At 38.4% G+C, this 19,392-nt stretch overlaps 1 protein-coding gene across 1 annotated transcript in view; it reads left to right on the forward strand.

Annotated features, from left to right (window-relative positions):
- The window catches only part of LOC124509895 (ankyrin repeat domain-containing protein 26-like), a 238,257-nt gene that overhangs the window by 185,658 nt on the left and 33,207 nt on the right, over positions 1-19,392 (forward strand). The window contains 5 exon segments of the mRNA XM_047076483.1: positions 657-858; positions 3,541-3,648; positions 3,840-3,986; positions 8,173-8,243; positions 8,574-8,667. Coding sequence (XP_046932439.1) covers positions 657-858; positions 3,541-3,648; positions 3,840-3,986; positions 8,173-8,243; positions 8,574-8,667 — 622 coding nt within the window.

A 19,392-nucleotide genomic window follows, 5' to 3' on the forward strand; every position in this document is an offset into this window, starting at 1 on the left:
CATATCCTGTGTTGTTCTAGAAGGGATGTTTAAGTGATTCATAAAGTAGGTAATCATCAACAAGGTAAGTTGCAAGTGTTGTGGAAGAAGAAACAAAAAGCATAGGCAACAGATATTAGACTCGTCAGCGTAGTCTTGGATGACAGTAATCTGCACGTGTATGTTGTGTAAACAACATCCACAGATGCTCTCTTTCACTGCACATCATTTTTGGAGGTACCTGTAAGGTTTCGTCAAGTGGAAATTTTATTTCCAGTGAATTGATAAACTTGCTTATAAACAGCAACTTCTCTTTTTAATGAGAAACTGAATTATCTGTCCTATGGAGGAATAATTATACCTGTGGGAAAGGGGGTAATTTTCAACTCTAACTTTCCTGAATAATTTCAAACTTCCTTTCCTACAACATCTACCAGAGTTATTACTGACTAAAACTAACGAAGTTGCATAATGCTTTCTCCTGGCTTCTTTTCAACTGTCTATATGGTTTGGAAGAGATTGAAGTGACAAATTAAAAACATGAGCTCTACAAGGAAAACAATTGGAGAACATAGAAATTTTTCATTTGGATAAGCCAACTAATGTGGAACCGTATCATAAAATGAACTTTTTATGTCTAACAAAACAAATTTTAAAAGAAGCACATGTAATTGCAGATGTACCTTAAAACAAGAAGAAGAAGAAGAAAGAAGAAATGCTGATATGTTATATGAAAATATTAGGGAAAAGTTAAGAAGAAAAGAAGACGAATATAAGAAAGAAGTTGAAACAAAACAACAAGTTGAACTCGCTCTTAGAATGCTAAACACAGAATTGAAGGCCAAAAAAAATCAGGTAAATCAGTTTTTGATAAAAACTGTATTTCCATCTATATTACATAGTGTAATATTATACATATATATTTTATAGTATCCCTTTGACTCAATATATATATTATTTAGGTTTAAAATAAATTAAAACATGAGATTATGTTCTTTTGAACATTTTTTTTAAAGTTCTCCTCTTCAGCTTTTGACCTTTTTTTTTTAATTTTTTTTTAACGTTTTTTATTTATTTTTTTTTAATTTTTTTTTAACGTTTATTTATTTTTGGAACAGAGGGAGACAGAGCATGAACGGGGGAGGGGCACAGAGAGAGGGAGACACAGAATCGGAAACAGGCTCCAGGCTCTGAGCCATCAGCCCAGAGCCCGACGCGGGGCTCGAACTCCCAGACCGCGAGATCGTGACCTGGCTGAAGTCGGACGCTTAACCGACTGCGCCACCCAGGCGCCCCTGTTTTTTATTTATTTTTGAGACAGAGAGAGACAGAGCATGAACAGGGGAGGGTCAGCGAGAGGGAGACACAGAATCTGAAACAGGCTCCAGGCTCTGAGCTGTCAGCACAGAGCCCGATGCGGGGCTCGAACTCACGGACCGCGAGATCATGACCTGAGCCGAAGTCGGCCGCTTAACCGACTGAGCCACCCAGGCGCCCCTGACCTTCTTTTTTTAACGGTATGAGACCAGAATCATAATGAAATGTGTCTCCAGGTTGTAGAAGAGCGCAGTGACACTCAGTGGCAACTTTCTCCAGAACAGAAGGCCAGAGTCTTACAAGATGGAAGTCTAAGCAATCTCTTTTGCAAGCAAAAGGAGCTAGAAATGGCTCATAAGAAAACTAATTCTAAGGTATCTTCTTTAGTTATTTTGAAGTACATGTGTGTATTTGTATACATTCTATTTTTTAGTTATTATTACTTTTTTCTCCGTGTGTGTGTGTGTGTATATATATATATATATATATATATATACATATGTGTGTGTATATGTGTATATATATGTGTGTATATATATATGTATGTATGTACATATGAAACTGAACTCTGTTCATCATGGAAACTATAGAGGATTTTAAAAGCACATATATTTTGTGGAGGGTCATGGGGGACGGTGGCATTTTTGCTTCACTGGATAAAATAATATTCTTGATTAAATGCATTGTCTGCAACAACTAGTGACATTCATAATGTCCTCATCCAAAGGAGAGGCTTTTATTACTTTCTGTAGGAATTGATGAGCTTTCCCTAATCTCAAAACTATTGCTAGTAGCAACATGTGTTTTAGTTTTGAACAGTTACTTCACTGCCTTGATATATTAATAGTTTAGGTGAACACTTCCACTAATGGACAGGAGGACAAGTGTAGCCAGTTCACTGATCATATTTTCGGTATCAAGTCTCCTACTTTTGAGAAAAGTAACACTTTTGCTTCAAGTAGCATCCTATTTCATTACAAGGAACTTTTGATAACAATGGTATGCTGTGGTATATACTTAATGATAATTTATTGATAGGTATTTTATTCCTAATAAAATAGCTGAGTGTATTTCCCCTCTTTTATATTTATTACTGTTTTCAACATGAAGAGGAAATGCAAGTTATTGCAGCAGTAAATCATCTCATGGTATTCTAAGAGATGTATAAATTTCACCTTATTTCCTATGAGTATTTTGAAATACAAGACTTCTTTCGTACTTGTGTATTTACACTAGAGAAGTGGCAGTGGTTGGTGCAAGAGCACTAGTTGTGGACTGAGAAGACCTGGGGAGAGTCCTGCAGCTCACCGTTTTAATCTCTCCATTCTAGAATTGTGATAACCAAATGAGTTCATTGATGTATGTAGAAGTGTTTCTATTATAGTACAGTGCCTAGATTTTTCAGTTATCAATAGATATTCTTACAACTGACTATCGAAATGGTAGCAAAGTACATATCTATGAAATATTCTCAGGAAAGAAGAATTTTAGGAAATTTAATCTGTCCGAGTATATGCAGAGCTAAGGATTTTACTGTGGGGTCGCAGTGTTCGATATCTACTGTAAACTCAATTTTTAAGTATAGTCAGATTTATTAATCTTTTATTTTAGGACTTCTGGTTTGTTGTAAATCAGAGAAAGGCTTTTCCAATTCTGAGATTCTGAACACTTTTCTCACAAATTCTTTTTGACTTTCATGCCTTCATTATCTTCAGTTAAAGTTCTGAACTTTTGGGAACTTATGCTTGTCTAAAATTTGAGATTTGGAGCCAACTTTATTTTTTTCCAGTTGGATATTCACTTACTGTAATCTTCCTTCCTTCCTTCCTTCCTTCCTTCCTTCCTTCCTTCCTCCTTCCTTTCTTCCTATTTTCTTTTCTTTTTCTTTCTTTCTTCCTTCCTTCCTTCCTTCCTTCCTTCCTTCCTTCCTTTTCATGTTTCTTTATTCATTAGAGAGAGAGAGAGAGAGAATGCAAGAAGGGGAGGGGCAGGGAGAGGGAGAGCGAGAATCCTGAGCAGGCTCCTGACTGTCAGCACAGAGCCTGATGCGAGGCTTGAACCCACAGAATGTGAGATCATTCCCTGAGCCAAAATCAAGAGTCAGACATTCAACCAACTGAACCACACTGGCACCCCCTGCAACCTTTTCATTGTTTAAACACAGATTATACTTTCATTTCAAAGAAAATCATGATACTGCCATTTTATTCAGTGCTATCTGAAAATGTGCTTGGTTTTACTTAGCTTTCTGATAATCATGAGAAAACACAAGATCGGTTGCATAAAAACCACATGTTGCAGGATGAAATTGTCGTGCTAAGACTGGAAAGAGACACCATAAAATATCAGAACTAGGCAGGGAGATAACACCTTTTGTGTCTTTAACTGAATTCAGTGAACAGGAATGTGTATGTGTTACAAAAAGACGGTGAATTGATGTATGTGTTGATATTTCTCAAAGTACGTATGTGAGAGTTGTCTATTATTAACATAATTTAATAATAAGATGATTTAGAAAATCAGTAACAGAAATGTCTTATTAGGTAGTTGCGAGACAACTGCAACAAGAACTGGCGGATATTCTGAAGAAAAAGTCTATGTCAGAGGTTTTCCCAGAGGTTACGTCATATCTTCGTCTGGAAGATGAAATACGGGATCTCAAGAAGAAATTAGCTCAAATCAGAAGTCAGGTATGTAGTAAATGTAACCTGTCAACAGCTAACTTATAGCTGGTTAAATAATATAAAGTGTTTTAGGATACCAATTTCCATGGACCGCTTTCTTTGGTATTTTCATTATAATTAATTTATTATGATTTTAGTATCTTTACAATGCATTTATTTCATAAACTTCTGCCTCTCCTTCTCCTATTTGTGTTATACATTGTTTTCTTATAATACTTACTCTTAGGAAAGTTGAGGCTTTTGTATCCTTCCTCACAGAAATTGAGAGACTTTTTTCGTTCTTTCTTTAATTTTAAATTTTTTTTTACATTTTATTTATTTATTTTGAGAGAAAAAGAGTGAGAGAGAGTGTGTGCATGCGTGTTAACAGGGGAGGGGCAGAGAGAGGAGAGAGAGAGAATCCCAAGCAGGCTCCATGCTGTCAGTGTAGAGCCAGTGTGAGGCTCAGTCTCATGAACCATGAGATCATGACCTGAGCTGAAAGCAAGAATTGGACGCTTAACTGACGTAGCCACCCAGGTGTCCCAAGAGACTTTTGTCCCCTACTAAACAATGTTTTTTAATGATATCTCTATTACCATGATGAGGCAAGCTGGATCAAATCAGAAGATAATGTTTAATGGGATGTTTCAGATAATTGTCTTAGTTCTCATCTTCACTTTTGAGAAGAATGCATATTGATTTCAGGATGACTTGTACAGAAATATCACTTAAGAAACCACTTGAACTTCGGCATTTCCTCCATTTTCTTTGCCTTTTAGACATATTGTCAAAGCACGGAAATATTCAGATCATGTATAGTATGGGCGCCCAAAAGCGAGAATTAAAAACATTCTCTGTGTCCTGCCATTGGGTTTTTTTTAAAGCTATTTTGAGGTACAAAACACATACCATAAAAGTCACCCATTTGCCACGCACAGTTCACTGTCTCTGTGTACACTCGTGCAACCATCACTGCCATCAAGTAGAATGTTTTCGTCACCCTGAAAGGAAACCCTTACCCGTTGCCCCCAGCCTCAGGCAACCACCAGTCTACTACTTGGTCTCTCAATGGAGTTGCCTCTTGTGAATATTTCATATAAATGTAGTCACACAACGTGTGGTACTTTGGGACTAGCTACCTTTACTTAATGTTTTCTGGGTTCATCTGTGTTGGTTACAGCTTATATCAGTGCTTCATTTGTTTTTATTGTCAACAGTACTCCATTGTGGGTTAAGGCCCTTGTTCATTCATCAGTTGATGGACCTTTGGGTTGTGTCCATTTCTTGCCTATTAATACTGCTGCTTATGAACATTTATGTAGTTCTTGTGTGGACACCCGTTTGTAATGTCTCTGCCATCAGATTTTATCCTCTGAGTTAATTGGGTTGATTTCACCATCTCTCAGCCGTTACGCATGCTGTCCTTACTGTCTTTTTAGTTTCTGTTCCTCTTGAGTAAACCTATGTTATTCAGACTTGGCTCACAGTCTCCTTTCCAATGAACTTTCTCTGACTGTTCTAACTCCCATTAGCTTTAACTCTCTTGACACTTGTCATCTAGCCTGTGCAGAACAATTCACTCCTTTGTTTGACATTGTTTTTATTTTTTTCATGACAGGTAATTTCGTCTTCCTAAGTATACATTTAAGGGATAGTAATCTTTGATATGTGTGGTACTTATCCTTGTATAAATTGAAAATACTTTAACTTAACAGTTTTTCTGATAAAATTAAGTACTTTATACCGTATCAATAAATTCTTCTTGGAAACATTGGTATAGCAAAGCTTTTATTCTAAATGTATGCTAAGAAATGAAATACTAAATTGAGGGGTGCCTGGCTGGCTCCAGTCCGATCAGAGTCTGCCTTTGGCTCAGGTCATGATCTCCATGTTCTTGAGATGGAGCCCTGCATCGGGCTTTCTGCTGTCAGCAGAGCCTAATTGGATCTGTTGTGTCCCTCACGTTCAGCGCCACTCAGACTCGTGCTCTATATCAAAAAATAAACGTTAAAAAAATGTGTGTATATCTCTACACACACACACACACACACACACACGCTTATATAAGTAAAACTATTAATGAAAGCACTTAATCAAATAGAGGAGAAATGTTCAATCAAATGTTTAGGTTTTTTTTCCCTCTCACTATGAAAAAGCATGCTAAATTTGTCTTTCTTTCTTACACAGCCAGAACTGTGATTTACAGATTTGTATTACTTTACCAAGGCAAATATCTGGGGACAGCTTTTCTGATATGCTTTTACCACAAACCCTTAATCTCTTCATCAGAGTACATGCTAAAGCAGCCTAACGTAAAGAGTATGGACATGAAATGATTGAGGAACTTTAGTTTCGCAAGACTCATTTATTTCCATGTCAGTGGCTTTCCCTTGCCTCTGATGGTCATGTAAAGGATCTACTACTCAGTCAAGGAGGTGCTATTTGTACCGTAGTCTGTGAGCATTGTGCACTCAGTGGTATAGAGAGGAAGTAAGTTAAAAGGATTATAAGTGGAAAAAAGTACTGTTGGCTAGTGGCATTGGCAAAGTTTTTTGAAGTACTGAGGAGAGATTCTGGGCCTCATGCTCCCCATTTGCTACCACTTGCGGTGGAATGAAGAATAACTTCAGTATAATTTGTATAGGGGAAAACTTGTATTGGCAGGCCACCTGCCTAACCTATCACATTGTATTGGAACACAAACTACAGCAACAGTAATCATGCTACATGCAGACACTTAGAGCTATGTGCCACGTACCCTTCTAAGTTGTTCATCTAGTATTTCCTAATGTAATCTTCCCAACATCCCAGTGGGGTAGATACTATTATTATTTATTTTGAGATCACTTTTTTTTTAATTTTTTTCAACGTTTATTTATTTTTGGGACAGAGAGAGACAGAGCATGAATGGGGGAGGGGCAGAGAGAGAGGGAGACACAGAATCGGAAACAGGCTCCAGGCTCTGAGCCATCAGCCCAGAGCCCGACGCGGGGCTCGAACTCCCGGACCGCAAGATCGTGACCTGGCTGAAGTCGGACGCTTAACCGACTGCACCACCCAGGCGCCCCGAGATCAATTTTTTAAAGTCCTTTGTTTTGAGAGAGAGAGAGAGACAGAGAGACATAGAGACAGAGAGACAGAGAGATTTTGGGGAAGGGCATGAAGGGAGAGAGAGAAAAAGGGAGAGAGAGAGAGAGAGAGAGAGAGAGAGGGAGAGAGAGAGAATCCCAAGCAGACTCCTCACTGTCCATGCAGAGCTCGATGTGGGGCTCAATTACATGACCCTGTGATCATGTCCTGAGCTGAAATCAAGCGCCAGACACTGAACCGACTGAGCCACTCAGGTGCCCCAGTAGGTGCTATTATTACCTTCATTTTACATATGCAGAGATTGAGACATGGAAGTTTTAGGTAGTGTGCTCAAGGTCATACAGCTCATAATGAGCAGAACTGGGAAATCAGACCCAGGCATTCTGGCCCCTACTAGGATATTGCTTCTCAAATTCTTCCATGAAATATCTTGTCACTGAAAACAGCGTGTTCAGTTTCATAATCACGAGAATAGGAACGTAATTCACCTATGTGAATATGTAAAATCATAGTTGATATGGTGCTTGGAATATGAAAATAGAAATGTTTACCATAAAGTAAATTCCTATATATCCTCCATTTGACCAATAGATACATTTGTACATTTATGTGATCATATATAATTTAAAAACATTAACGATGTTATGTTTTTGTAGGAGAGTAAGGTTGGTAAACTATTCTGTAAGAGTATTGAAACATTTCATCTTTGTAGGCCATAGTCTCTGTTGTAGAAGCTGAACTCTTTTGTTATGATCTCAAAGTAGCCATCAATCAGCATATAGAGGAGAGGGTGGCTGGCTCCAAAAATATTTTACTTACAGCGGCGCTTGGGTGGGTTAGTTGGCTGAGGTCCTGACCCTTAATTTCCACTCAGGTCATGATCCCAAATCCCACATCATGAGACCAGTCATGAGACCGAGCTCCACATCAGGCTTCGCCCTGAGCTAGCAGTCTGCTTACAATTTTCTCTGTCTCTCCCGCTGTCTCTCTTCCCCACTTCTGCATGCTCTCTCTCTCTCTCTCTCTGTCTCTCTCTCAAGAAAAAAAAATTAGTTAAAGAAACAGATGATGGTTTTCTACTGGATTTTCAGTGGTTAAAATTATTTTTTCTGTATTTTAGTTGCAAGAAGAACAGGAACGACATGGAGAGGCCGTAAGATATGCTGAGGAGATGAAAGATCAAGTGCAAAAGTATAATTTAAACCTCACAGGAAATAAATTGTTTATTTATAAAGCAGATAAACAGTGTAGTATGGGAAATGTACTAGTTATTCCAGTATATCATTGTTAAGCTGGATACAAATTCCAACTTTGAGCTATTTTTAAATGCAGAATTGTGGCATATTATCTCTGAATTTTGCACCTTATCCATAAAACACGATGAGAAAAATGGCACAATTCCCAAATCTTCCTCTTGACAAAATTTTAAGGATTTCTGTAATACCCTCATTTGTTCAGAAAGTATGTGATGTTGTTTTAAATTTATGGGTGAGAATAATTATCTTAAGATCTGCATTTTAGGCTACAGGTTAAAAATGCCACACAAGAAGCAACCATCAAACATCAAGCGGCCCAGATTCAAGATCTTGAGAACAACGTGATAAAGACAAGTTTGGTAAGTCGATCTCTTAATGTCTGTCCTACTGAAAAGGAATCCGTATTTCACTAGTACTAGTACATAAGAATGTTTTGGATCCCATGGAAAATCTCACTGCTGCAAAGGTTTGGTTGATATTGTTCCTACTTGCTACTAGTGATGTAATTCTTCTATATAGATGAAGTTGATTGAATTCATAAAGTAATGATGTTTATAGTGAGATTTTCATAAAAAAACATTGTGAGAATCTAAAAAAAGCAACATTTTATATATACCACATTGAGCATTTTAGTCCACCTTTGGATACTGTTAATAATACTGCTGTGAACGTTGGCATACAGATGTGTGAGAGTCCCTGCTACTATTTTTCAGCGTGTTTCCAACGTCCCCAATCTTTGAGTGATCACTTGATCTTGAATTCTGACATTCTCTTGTAATCTCATCCCTTCAGTGAGAGTTTGAGAACGGTTTATTTTAATGATAATTTGTTGTAATTTGTAATTACAAGTTTGCAATTTATTCTCATCATTAACAATGACGGGCAGATCATTATGCAAACGTCCTTCTCAAAGGAATGGACTTTTCTCCTGTCGGATTTTGTAATGGAAAAGAAATGCCAGTGAAAAAGGAGAAATGGCTGCTCTGTCAGGGCCTTACCTAGTAACATAGTGCTCCTACCATTGAAAGTTCAGAAACTCATTTTTTTTTTCCATTCACTTGAGTTAATCAGCCTGTCAGAGATTTCAGAATTCAATTTCAGCAAAGACTAATGTGCCATTCAAGATTCTAATTTATGTAGTGAAACCACAACTGTTTTCCAAGTGGAACAGTGAATGTCATCCCACTCTCACCCTCCTTTGTAGGATGCTCATTGTACATCCTAAGTGGGAGCAATGAGGTAGATACACTGACCAACTCGTTTCTGTCAGTCACAAAAGCTATATAATATACATGCAAGTTTCATTAGGCAGCTATACCCATCAGGGGAACTAGAACATTGTGTTGACTGGTCTTTTTATGACTGAAGGGACACTGAAAGCTACTTTCTTTTCTATACGTCTTATTAATGAGTCACATGGTAACAGGGAACTTTTCATGCGAGTAACATGATACTCGGTGGATCAGTCTTCTATGAATGAGAGTGCTAGGCATTGTCCTGCTACTGTGTCCTAAAGAAATCATTAAGGTCTGAAAAACTAAAATTTGTAAGGATATCCGAAACTGATGAAGCTTACTAAAGAATAACGAGGGATTTTCTGTACATCTCTATAGAAAGGAATTAGGGTTATGGCATGAAATTACCTGCCACTTTAAAGTGTTCCCTGTGAAACAAAAACTTAGATAGCTTTCAGCCAACTGAGTCCATAGATCTGACTTCTCTAGAAGGTCCTTATCTCCTGAATCCCCAAACCAGGGGCTACCTGGGTGAAGATATTTGATGCACACAATTTTGAGGTGAAGAGTCTGGATTGGGAAGAAGAGGTAGCTCTAGCCAACTTAACCTTCCTAACAATATAGTCAAGTATGGGTGTGAAAGGAACTTCAGAAGACTTCCGTGAGTTGAAATCTCTATGGACGAAGAAATTACTCAAAAGGAAACAAAGGCAAACCAGTGATCATCCAGCCCTTGTGATAAATGTCGTGTTATAAAGAAAAGCGAGACAAAGTATGCTGGTCAGCATCCTAAGGGTAAGGGTGCTCCCTAAGACTCAATAAGGAAAACACACTCAAAGTAACACCGAAAAGAGTCCAAATAAAATGTACACGATTAGCTGTCTACAAAGGTACTCCATGTCAAGTAATGATTTTTGAATGCGCGGTTGAGATGTTGTCTGTGAGCACCTAGATGGAAGAGCGAAAAGTACACATGGCCTAGGTAAAGCGGCCAAAGCTGGAAATGTGAATTAGAGAATCTGGTTTTGAAGCCTTAAGAGCAATTCAAAACACAGATAGCAAGGGGCAAGGACTTAATGTCAGGGATTGCCGTCCTTCAGAAATAAGGTGTGGTTAAAAGAGCAGAGGGAGGGCATGGTCATTTTTCTCAGCTGCTGCTGAAAAGTGAAGCAGGATAGAGACCTTAATAAAATTAAAAAAAAAAAAAAGAGGTTCTGGATGACCCTCAAAATGTCTTAGTGGAATGATAGGAGTGAAAGTTGGATTTTAGTGTAAAAGAAGGAAATAAGTGAAGAAACCTTGAATCTGTGGATGAGACGATACATTAAAGAATGTTCGAGTCCACTGCAAGGGGAGAAGCAGCGTGATAGATGGACAAAGCTTCAAAAGTTAAGCAAATGGTTAATAGAAAAGGAGAAATTGAAATCTTTCTTCCTTATGCAGCTGGTGCTGTGATTTACAGAGGTGTAGCACTTTACCAACGGCAAAGCTCTGGGGCCAGCTTTTCTGATATGTTGTTACCACAAAGCCTTAATCTCCTCATCAGAGTACCGGCTAAAGCAGCCTAATGTAAACAGTGTGGGCATGAAATGATTGAGGAACTTTGGTTTAGCAAGACTCCATTATTTCCATGTCAGTGGCTTTCCCTTGCCTCTGATGGTCATGTAAAGCATCTATTACTCAATGGAAGAGGTGCTATTTGTACCGTAGTCCATGAGTATTGTCCACTGAGTAGTATAGACAGGGAGTTAGTTAAAAGTATTATAAGTGGGAAAAAAAAGTACTGTTTGCTAGTGGCATTGGCGAAAGTTGTGTGAAGTACTGAGGAGAGATTCTGGGCCTCATGCTCCCCATTTGCTGCCACTTGCGGTGGTATGAATGACTTCAGTATGATTTGTATAGGGCACCACTTGTATTGGCATGCCACCTGCCTTAACTATCTCATTGTATTGGAACGCAAATACAGCAACAGTAATCATGCTAAATGCATACCCTTAGAGCTGACTATGTGCCACGTACCCTTCTAAGTTGTTCACGTATTATTTCCTAATTTTATATTCCCAAGATCCCAGTGAGGTAGATCCTATTATTATTTATTTTTCAGATCACTTTTATAAGATTCTTTATTTTGAGAGAGAGAGAAAGAGGAGAGAGAGACAGAGAGAGATTGTGGGAAGAGCAGGTAGGGAGACAGAGAGAGAGAGAGAGAGAGAGAGAGAGAATGCCAAGCAGGCTCCTCGCTATCCACGCAGAGCTGGATGTGGGGCTCAATCACGTGACCCTGAGATCATGTCCTGAGCAGAAATCAAGAGCCAGACGCTGACCCGACTGAGCCACTCAGGTACCCCAGTAGGTGCTGTTATGACTTTCATTTTACAGATTTAGAGACTGAGACACGGAAGTTTTAGGTACTGTGCTTAAGGTCATAGAGCTCATAACCAGCAGAATTGGGAATTCAGACCCAGGCTTTCTGGCTCCTACTAGGATACTGCTTGTCAAACTCTCCCATGAAATATCTCGTTGTCACTGAAAACAGCATGTTCAGTTTCATAATCACGAGAACAGCAATGTCATTCACCTATGTGAATATTGAAAATCATAGTTGATATGGTGCTTGGAATATGAAAACAGAAATGTTTACCATAAGGTAATTCCCTATATTTCCTCCATTTGACCAGTAGACACATTTGTATGTTTATCTCATCATATATAATTTAAAACCATTAACAACGTTATGTTTTTGTAGGAGAGTAAGATTGGTAAACAATTCTGTACCAGTATTGAAATGTTTTCGGCTTTGTAGGCCATAGTCTCTGTTGTAGAAGCTGAACTCTTTTGTTATGACCTAAAAGTAGCCATCATTCAGCATGTAGAGGAGAGTGTGGCTGGGTCCAATAAGATTTTAGTTACAGGGGTGCTTAGGCGGCTTAGTTGGTTGAGCGTCCTGACTCTTAATTTCCACTCAGGTCATGATCCCAAACCCCACCTCATGAGACCGGTCATGAGACCGAGCCCCACATCAGGCTTCACCCTGAGCTTGCAGCCTGCTTACCTTTTTCTCTGTCTCTCCCTCTGACTCCCTTCCCACTTGTGTGTGCTCTCTCCCTCTCTGTCTCTCTTTCAAGTATAAAATAACAAAAAAAAAAAACAAAACAAAAACAAAAACATTTAGTTACAGAAACAGGTGATGGTGTTCAACTAGATTGACAGTATTTAAAAGTATTATTTTTTCTTTATTTTAGTTACAAGAAGCACAGGAACGACATGCAGAGGCCGAAAGATACGCTGAGAAGATTAAAGATCATATGCTAAAGTATAATTTAAACCTCACAGAAAATAACTTGTTTATTTATAAAGCAGATAAGGAGTGTACTATGAGAAATGTATTAGTTATGCGAGTATATCATTGTTAAGCTGGATACAAATTCCAGCTTTGAGCTATTTTGAAATGCAAAATTTTGGCATCTTATCTCTCAATTTTGCACCATTACCACAAAACACAACGAGAAAATTGGCACAATTGCCAAATCATCCTCTTGATACAATTTTAAGAATTTCTGTAATACCCTCACTTGTTCAGAAATTACACGATACAGTTTTAAAATTATGGGTGAGAATAATGATCTTAAGATCTGCATTTTAGGCTAAAGGTTAAAAATGCCAGGCAAGACACAACCATCAAACATCAAGCGGCCCAAATTCAAGATCTCCAGAGCAACTTGCTAAAGGCAAGTTTGGTAAGTCGATCTCTTAATGATTGTCCTGAAAAGGAATCCTTATGTCACTAGTAGTAGTAGTACATAAGAATGTTTTGGATCGTATGGAAATTTTCACTGATCAAAATATTTGGTTGATATTGTTTCTGCTTGCTACTAGTGATGAAATTCTTCTATATAGATGAAGTTGATTGAATTCATAAAGTAATGATGGTTGTAGTGAGATTTAAATAAAAATATTGTGAGAATCTAAGAAGAGCAACATTTTGTATATACCACAGTGAGCATTTGGTTTAGTCCTCCTTTTGGCTCTTGTATATAAAGGTGCTGTGAACATTGGCATACAGATGTGTGAGTCCCTGCTAATATTTTTCAGCGTGTTTCAAAAGTCCCCAGTCTTTGAGTGATCATTTCATCTGGCATTCTGACTTTCTGTTGTAAACCCAATCCTTTAGTGAGAGTTTCAGAAAGAGTTCTTTTAATGATGATATGTTGTAATTTATAACTACAAATTTGCAACTTATTCTCTTCATCAACAATGACTAGCAGGTCATTATGCAAACGTCCTTCCCAAAGAATAGCCTTTTTTCTTTGTTGGATTTTGTAAAGGAAAAGAAATGCCAGTGAAAAAGGAGAAATGGCTGCTCTGTCAGGGCCTTACCTAGTAACATAGTGCTCCTACCATTGAAAGTTCAGAAACTCATTTTTTTTTTCCATTCACTTGAGTTAATCAGCCTTTCAGAGATTTCAGAATTCAATTTCAGCAAAGACTAATGTGCCATTCAAGATTCTAATTTATGTAGTGAAACCACAACTGTTTTCCAAGTGGAACAGTGAATGTCATCCCACTCTCACCCTCCTTTGTAGGATGCTCATTGTACATCCTAAGTGGGAGCAATGAGGTAGATACACTGACCAACTCGTTTCTGTCAGTCACAAAAGCTATATAATATACATGCAAGTTTCATTAGGCAGCTATACCCATCAGGGGAACTAGAACATTGTGTTGACTGGTCTTTTTTATGACTGAAGGGACACTGAAAGCTACTTTCTTTTCTATACGTCTTATTAATGAGTCACATGGTAACAGGGAACTTTTCATGCGAGTAACATGATACTCGGTGGATCAGTCTTCTATGAATGAGAGTGCTAGGCATTGTCCTGCTACTGTGTCCTAAAGAAATCATTAAGGTCTGAAAAACTAAAATTTGTAAGGATATCCGAAACTGATGAAGCTTACTAAAGAATAACGAGGGATTTTCTGTACATCTCTATAGAAAGGAATTAGGGTTATGGCATGAAATTACCTGCCACTTTAAAGTGTTCCCTGTGAAACAAAAACTTAGATAGCTTTCAGCCAACTGAGTCCATAGATCTGACTTCTCTAGAAGGTCCTTATCTCCTGAATCCCCAAACCAGGGGCTACCTGGGTGAAGATATTTGATGCACACAATTTTGAGGTGAAGAGTCTGGATTGGGAAGAAGAGGTAGCTCTAGCCAACTTAACCTTCCTAACAATATAGTCAAGTATGGGTGTGAAAGGAACTTCAGAAGACTTCCGTGAGTTGAAATCTCTATGGACGAAGAAATTACTCAAAAGGAAACAAAGGCAAACCAGTGATCATCCAGCCCTTGTGATAAATGTCGTGTTATAAAGAAAAGCGAGACAAAGTATGCTGGTCAGCATCCTAAGGGTAAGGGTGCTCCCTAAGACTCAATAAGGAAAACACACTCAAAGTAACACCGAAAAGAGTCCAAATAAAATGTACACGATTAGCTGTCTACAAAGGTACTCCATGTCAAGTAATGATTTTTGAATGCGCGGTTGAGATGTTGTCTGTGAGCACCTAGATGGAAGAGCGAAAAGTACACATGGCCTAGGTAAAGCGGCCAAAGCTGGAAATGTGAATTAGAGAATCTGGTTTTGAAGCCTTAAGAGCAATTCAAAACACAGATAGCAAGGGGCAAGGACTTAATGTCAGGGATTGCCGTCCTTCAGAAATAAGGTGTGGTTAAAAGAGCAGAGGGAGGGCATGGTCATTTTTCTCAGCTGCTGCTGAAAAGTGAAGCAGGATAGAGACCTTAATAAAATTAAAAAAAAAAAAAAGAGGTTCTGGATGACCCTCAAAATGTCTTAGTGGAATGATAGGAGTGAAAGTTGGATTTTAGTGTAAAAGAAGGAAATAAGTGAAGAAACCTTGAATCTGTGGATGAGACGATACATTAAAGAATGTTCGAGTCCACTGCAAGGGGAGAAGCAGCGTGATAGATGGACAAAGCTTCAAAAGTTAAGCAAATGGTTAATAGAAAAGGAGAAATTGAAATCTTTCTTCCTTATGCAGCTGGTGCTGTGATTTACAGAGGTGTAGCACTTTACCAACTGCAAAGCTCTGGGGCCAGCTTTTCTGATATGTTGTTACCACAAAGCCTTAATCTCCTCATCAGAGTACCTGCTAAAGCAGCCTAATGTAAACAGTGTGGGCATGAAATGATTGAGGAACTTTGGTTTAGCAAGACTCCATTATTTCCATGTCAGTGGCTTTCCCATGCCTCTGATGGTCATGTAAAGCATCTATTACTCAATGGAAGAGGTGCTATTTGTACCGTAGTCCATGAGTATTGTCCACTGAGTAGTATAGACAGGGAGTTAGTTAAAAGTATTATAAGTGGGAAAAAAAAGTACTGTTTGCTAGTGGCATTGGCGAAAGTTGTGTGAAGTACTGAGGAGAGATTCTGGGCCTCATGCTCCCCATTTGCTGCCACTTGCGGTGGTATGAATGACTTCAGTATGATTTGTATAGGGCACCACTTGTATTGGCATGCCACCTGCCTTAACTATCTCATTGTATTGGAACGCAAATACAGCAACAGTAATCATGCTTAAATGCATACCCTTAGAGCTGACTATGTGCCACGTACCCTTCTAAGTTGTTCACGTATTATTTCCTAATTTTATATTCCCAAGATCCCAGTGAGGTAGATCCTATTATTATTTATTTTTCAGATCACTTTTATAAGATTCTTTATTTTGAGAGAGAGAGAAAGAGGAGAGAGAGACAGAGAGAGATTGTGGGAAGAGCAGGTAGGGAGACAGAGAGAGAGAGAGAGAGAGAGAGAGAGAGAATGCCAAGCAGGCTCCTCGCTATCCACGCAGAACTGGATGTGGGGCTCAATCACGTGACCCTGAGATCATGTCCTGAGCAGAAATCAAGAGCCAGACGCTGACCCGACTGAGCCACTCAGGTACCCCAGTAGGTGCTGTTATGACTTTCATTTTACAGATTTAGAGACTGAGACACGGAAGTTTTAGGTACTGTGCTTAAGGTCATAGAGCTCATAACCAGCAGAATTGGGAATTCAGACCCAGGCTTTCTGGCTCCTACTAGGATACTGCTTGTCAAACTCTTCCATGAAATATCTCGTTGTCACTGAAAACAGCATGTTCAGTTTCATAATCACGAGAACAGCAATGTCATTCACCTATGTGAATATTGAAAATCATAGTTGATATGGTGCTTGGAATATGAAAACAGAAATGTTTACCATAAGGTAATTCCCTATATTTCCTCCATTTGACCAGTAGACACATTTGTATGTTTATCTCATCATATATAATTTAAAACCATTAACAACGTTATGTTTTTGTAGGAGAGTAAGATTGGTAAACAATTCTGTACCAGTATTGAAATGTTTTCGGCTTTGTAGGCCATAGTCTCTGTTGTAGAAGCTGAACTCTTTTGTTATGACCTAAAAGTAGCCATCATTCAGCATGTAGAGGAGAGTGTGGCTGGGTCCAATAAGATTTTAGTTACAGGGGTGCTTAGGCGGCTTAGTTGGTTGAGCGTCCTGACTCTTAATTTCCACTCAGGTCATGATCCCAAACCCCACCTCATGAGACCGGTCATGAGACCGAGCCCCACATCAGGCTTCACCCTGAGCTTGCAGCCTGCTTACCTTTTTCTCTGTCTCTCCCTCTGACTCCCTTCCCACTTGTGTGTGCTCTCTCCCTCTCTGTCTCTCTTTCAAGTATAAAATAACAAAAACAAAACAAAACAAAAACAAAAACATTTAGTTACAGAAACAGGTGATGGTGTTCAACTAGATTGACAGTATTTAAAAGTATTATTTTTTCTTTATTTTAGTTACAAGAAGCACAGGAACGACATGCAGAGGCCGAAAGATACGCTGAGAAGATTAAAGATCATATGCTAAAGTATAATTTAAACCTCACAGAAAATAACTTGTTTATTTATAAAGCAGATAAGGAGTGTACTATGAGAAATGTATTAGTTATGCGAGTATATCATTGTTAAGCTGGATACAAATTCCAGCTTTGAGCTATTTTGAAATGCAAAATTTTGGCATCTTATCTCTCAATTTTGCACCATTACCACAAAACACAACGAGAAAATTGGCACAATTGCCAAATCATCCTCTTGATACAATTTTAAGAATTTCTGTAATACCCTCACTTGTTCAGAAATTACACGATACAGTTTTAAAATTATGGGTGAGAATAATGATCTTAAGATCTGCATTTTAGGCTAAAGGTTAAAAATGCCAGGCAAGACACAACCATCAAACATCAAGCGGCCCAAATTCAAGATCTCCAGAGCAACTTGCTAAAGGCAAGTTTGGTAAGTCGATCTCTTAATGATTGTCCTGAAAAGGAATCCTTATGTCACTAGTAGTAGTAGTACATAAGAATGTTTTGGATCGTATGGAAATTTTCACTGATCAAAATATTTGGTTGATATTGTTTCTGCTTGCTACTAGTGATGAAATTCTTCTATATAGATGAAGTTGATTGAATTCATAAAGTAATGATGGTTGTAGTGAGATTTAAATAAAAATATTGTGAGAATCTAAGAAGAGCAACATTTTGTATATACCACAGTGAGCATTTGGTTTAGTCCTCCTTTTGGCTCTTGTATATAAAGGTGCTGTGAACATTGGCATACAGATGTGTGAGTCCCTGCTAATATTTTTCAGCGTGTTTCAAAAGTCCCCAGTCTTTGAGTGATCATTTCATCTGGCATTCTGACTTTCTGTTGTAAACCCAATCCTTTAGTGAGAGTTTCAGAAAGAGTTCTTTTAATGATGATATGTTGTAATTTATAACTACAAATTTGCAACTTATTCTCTTCATCAACAATGACTAGCAGGTCATTATGCAAACGTCCTTCCCAAAGAATAGCCTTTTTTCTTTGTTGGATTTTGTAAAGGAAAAGAAATGCCAGTGAAAAAGGAGAAATGGCTGCTCTGTCAGGGCCTTACCTAGTAACATAGTGCTCCTACCATTGAAAGTTCAGAAACTCATTTTTTTTTTCCATTCACTTGAGTTAATCAGCCTTTCAGAGATTTCAGAATTCAATTTCAGCAAAGACTAATGTGCCATTCAAGATTCTAATTTATGTAGTGAAACCACAACTGTTTTCCAAGTGGAACAGTGAATGTCATCCCACTCTCACCCTCCTTTGTAGGATGCTCATTGTACATCCTAAGTGGGAGCAATGAGGTAGATACACTGACCAACTCGTTTCTGTCAGTCACAAAAGCTATATAATATACATGCAAGTTTCATTAGGCAGCTATACCCATCAGGGGAACTAGAACATTGTGTTGACTGGTCTTTTTTATGACTGAAGGGACACTGAAAGCTACTTTCTTTTCTATACGTCTTATTAATGAGTCACATGGTAACAGGGAACTTTTCATGCGAGTAACATGATACTCGGTGGATCAGTCTTCTATGAATGAGAGTGCTAGGCATTGTCCTGCTACTGTGTCCTAAAGAAATCATTAAGGTCTGAAAAACTAAAATTTGTAAGGATATCCGAAACTGATGAAGCTTACTAAAGAATAACGAGGGATTTTCTGTACATCTCTATAGAAAGGAATTAGGGTTATGGCATGAAATTACCTGCCACTTTAAAGTGTTCCCTGTGAAACAAAAACTTAGATAGCTTTCAGCCAACTGAGTCCATAGATCTGACTTCTCTAGAAGGTCCTTATCTCCTGAATCCCCAAACCAGGGGCTACCTGGGTGAAGATATTTGATGCACACAATTTTGAGGTGAAGAGTCTGGATTGGGAAGAAGAGGTAGCTCTAGCCAACTTAACCTTCCTAACA

Source organism: Lynx rufus, unplaced genomic scaffold (assembly GCF_022079265.1).
Source record: "Lynx rufus isolate CCGP_SWC_20201006 ecotype Redwood Valley unplaced genomic scaffold, mLynRuf1.p SCAF_15, whole genome shotgun sequence".
Classification (NCBI taxonomy): domain Eukaryota; kingdom Metazoa; phylum Chordata; class Mammalia; order Carnivora; family Felidae; genus Lynx; species Lynx rufus.